This window comes from Cibotium barometz, chromosome 15, assembly GCF_041138505.1.
Source record: "Cibotium barometz isolate CiBa-2024 chromosome 15, ASM4113850v1, whole genome shotgun sequence".
NCBI classification, from domain to species: domain Eukaryota; kingdom Viridiplantae; phylum Streptophyta; class Polypodiopsida; order Cyatheales; family Cibotiaceae; genus Cibotium; species Cibotium barometz.
Window position 1 is genome coordinate 40,115,813 of NC_141060.1, and position 3,062 is coordinate 40,118,874.

Sequence of the window (3,062 nt, forward strand, 5' to 3'; positions counted from 1 at the left end):
ACATGGGCTGCAATCAATGCAGATATCATGTCACCACGTTCACTTCCTGCAAGTCCATAAAAGTTGCATGAGCATCATCAAGACTCCCACACCTACTATACAAGTTGACAAGGGAACTCCCAACAACTACATCTATCACACAACCTTTTTTTATGATGTAGGCATAAATATATCTGCCTAGCTTTGATTGACGTAAGTGGATTTTTGTCTATTGAAGTCTTACAGTGTAAATGTGCAGGTTTTCTCTCTAGTGGGAATGCACAGCCTATACCAAGTGAGGTGCTCCATGTAGTTTGTTAAAAAAGTTGCCCCGGAACCAACATGCTGTTACTCCTCAATTTTGCAATACCATACTAAAATGATGCTTACTGCTTGTGTTTTTTTCATTGTAAATTCATTCTCATATGACATGGACGTAGCTTGGCTGGACTACACATCTTTACACATTAAAGATAAAAGAATCTCACACTCCAAATGACATGTAGGGGACCAACACCTAAACATAGAGCTGTCTACTTCCAATTGTGCAAGATTTGAATTTCAACACACAAGAATCTTGTGCACACAAAGTACAACATAGACAAAACCAAGCCTTTAGGAGACGAGCCGTCAAGTGAAGCATTTCAGAAAACTATCTCATGACTACAATTCAATGGGCATCATGGAACTCTGATGCCAACAACAAAATACAATGGAAGATTAAGAAAACCATGAAATGAAATGCCATTATATTCTGAAATTGGGAGATGAAAATAGTAAAAATCACATATTATCATTAGTCACTGCAGATCATAGGATCATTATAGCCTTGATACACAAAAGGGAGGTCCTTCTTCACTTTCCAAGATATATCCAGATTGTTTATACATCCCAAAAAATTAGCCTGTTCCTTGAGAAAAATATCTGACAAGCATATCTAGATTTGGCAGAGAACAAAATCGGCTAGTAGTATGGCTGTATGTAAGCCCATGATGGTAGGGGATGCAAAGATGATGAACAAAAGGTGATTCCCGCTGCAACAAAAAACGATCTTCATAGTGCTTCCAAACACCTCATGCACCATGTGTGCAGCTCCATCCTGAGTGTGCACACATCTTCATGTTGAAACCAATTCTTGGTGAGCCAGCTCTTGTCTGCACCATCTTGTAGTATGTCAGAGATGAGGTACCTCATAAACGCCATAACATAGAACCCACAATTTGTGCCATTGGGCTGTACCTGCCCCAAAAACGTAAGCACAATTGCTTCATTTATCATCTAGATCCAAACAAAACATGCATAATAGATGCACCATGTAAACTCAGAAAACTCAAAAGAAAGACATGTCTACCTTCACCTCAACAATCTTCAACTCCAGCTCGTTTTCAGGATTGAAAAGAGTAGCTTGGAGGGTCGAATCAGCTACATGTGCTCCCAAGCATTTAAGAGCACTGAAATCAATCAAAATCGACACCAATGCATGTGTCAGTACCTATGACATGCGTAAATCTCTTGGACTGGGGACTCTCATGGAAGAGAACAACATACCTATATAGCTGAGAAGAGCACTCCTTTGCATCTGTAAGTCCCATGAAGTCCATGTACAACAAATAGCTTTTCTTCTGTCAAACGAAGCACCTTTTTGTGCTGGTTCACATACAAAGCAAAGAGGGTCCAATGGCTCCTGTTACACAGAAGTCGCCCATTAGAAGTACACAAATTTGCATGTGAAAAAACACAGCTAGATACTTTTCCACAGCCCTAGAAAGACCTGCAGACAATGGGGAAGAAGCACAATTCCGTGTCGGACACATCCATTTGCCCGAAGAAGCAGTCCACAAAACTGTCGAGTAGTTTCGGTGGCATGCAATACACATAGAATCAACAACTAACACCTTCTCAAGAAGCTTGTTCTCCATCCACCTGTGCATGCGAGGCAATGAAAGAGCATCCATGTAACATTTTACAAGCACAATGAAATGGTCCAAGTGGTACACTTACATCCCAAATAAATTCATCATCCTCGTGGACGCCTCGTTAATCAAGATTCCCCTCATAAGTGCCTCATCCCTGTGCATAAAGACCTTCGATCTCGGGGACATAATCTTAATGTCAATCCCGGAAGCTAGCCTATGATGCAAGAGAAAAGAAAACAAGAAAACAAGAAAACACACAAGCTGAAATTACCATGCACGAATGAATAGAACAAGCGAGTTTGATAAACTATCAATTAATTGGCATGCTACCCCGCTAACCTAGATCTTGAATATAAGCTGTTGTGCCAGAAAGCATCAAGCATGCAGCAATAGACTCCATTAAAGACTGACCTGGTTCAACTCTGGCCCTGTCTCTACCAATTTGCCAACACTCTTCTCGGCACCCACGTCCGCATGCCCCCCCATCATCAATGTGATCCATCTCAAAATGTACCCACAAAATCCTCTCGATGTTGGCATCCTCTTTTGTGTTTGCACATCGCCCACCAACACCCTCATGGGCTCCTGAATCCTGCAAAGTAAACTTAGCCTGAAACAAGTGAGCTTGCCACCCACAAAGTGCTCTTACTTGTGCTGTGAGTAAACCCGAAATGATGTAGGTGAAGAGTGTTGAAGAGGGGATGAAGGATATAGAGGGCTTACTTCCTTCTCAATGGGCATTTTCTCTCCCATGTCCACACACGACTCAACAGTCTCATGGGTTCCCGAATCTGCAAACAAAGCGTCATATTAGCACTACGCAACTTCTTGTGAAACCGGCCATAAAATAAGCAAACTATAAATGATGTAGATGAACTTGGGAACTTCAGCCATTGTCTAGCCCTTCGTATGCCTACTAGGGGCGCCTAAAACAACCCCTATGCATGGTAAACTTGGCTCGGCCTGGGCATGGTAAACTCAGCTCGGTTGGGCGTGGGCTTCGGCGCATGCATGGTAAACTCGGCACGTGCATGGTAAACATGGGCATGGACATGCACGGTAGACTCAGCTTGGCATGGGCATGGTAAACTTGACTCGACATGGGCATGGGCATGTAAACTTGGATGCCCATGCTTCCAGCTTTTTTAATATTCAAAAGGTGTAAAG

At 42.5% G+C, this 3,062-nt stretch overlaps 1 protein-coding gene across 5 annotated transcripts; it reads right to left on the reverse strand.

The window, feature by feature from the left end:
- Positions 1–753: 753 nt before the first annotated feature.
- Positions 754–2,814, reverse strand: LOC147631296 (uncharacterized). 5 transcript variants are annotated; one of them, XM_086809671.1, is made up of 7 exons: positions 2,619–2,776; positions 2,307–2,480; positions 1,981–2,109; positions 1,751–1,902; positions 1,528–1,663; positions 1,331–1,430; positions 754–1,218 (listed from the first exon to the last, which is right to left on the reverse strand). In XM_086809671.1, exons 5-7 carry the CDS (start codon positions 1,578–1,580, stop codon positions 1,033–1,035), a joined length of 339 nt encoding a protein of 112 aa, XP_086665797.1. In that variant the 5' UTR covers positions 1,581–1,663; positions 1,751–1,902; positions 1,981–2,109; positions 2,307–2,480; positions 2,619–2,776; the 3' UTR covers positions 754–1,032. The 5 variants fall into 5 exon arrangements, 4 of the variants coding, with proteins under 4 accessions (XP_086665797.1, XP_086665800.1, XP_086665799.1 ...); XR_015267556.1 differs by having other exon boundaries at positions 1,528–1,902; positions 2,307–2,487; positions 2,619–2,814; XM_086809674.1 differs by having other exon boundaries at positions 754–1,212; positions 1,337–1,430; positions 1,528–1,902.
- Between the last annotated feature and the right edge of the window lie 248 nt (positions 2,815–3,062).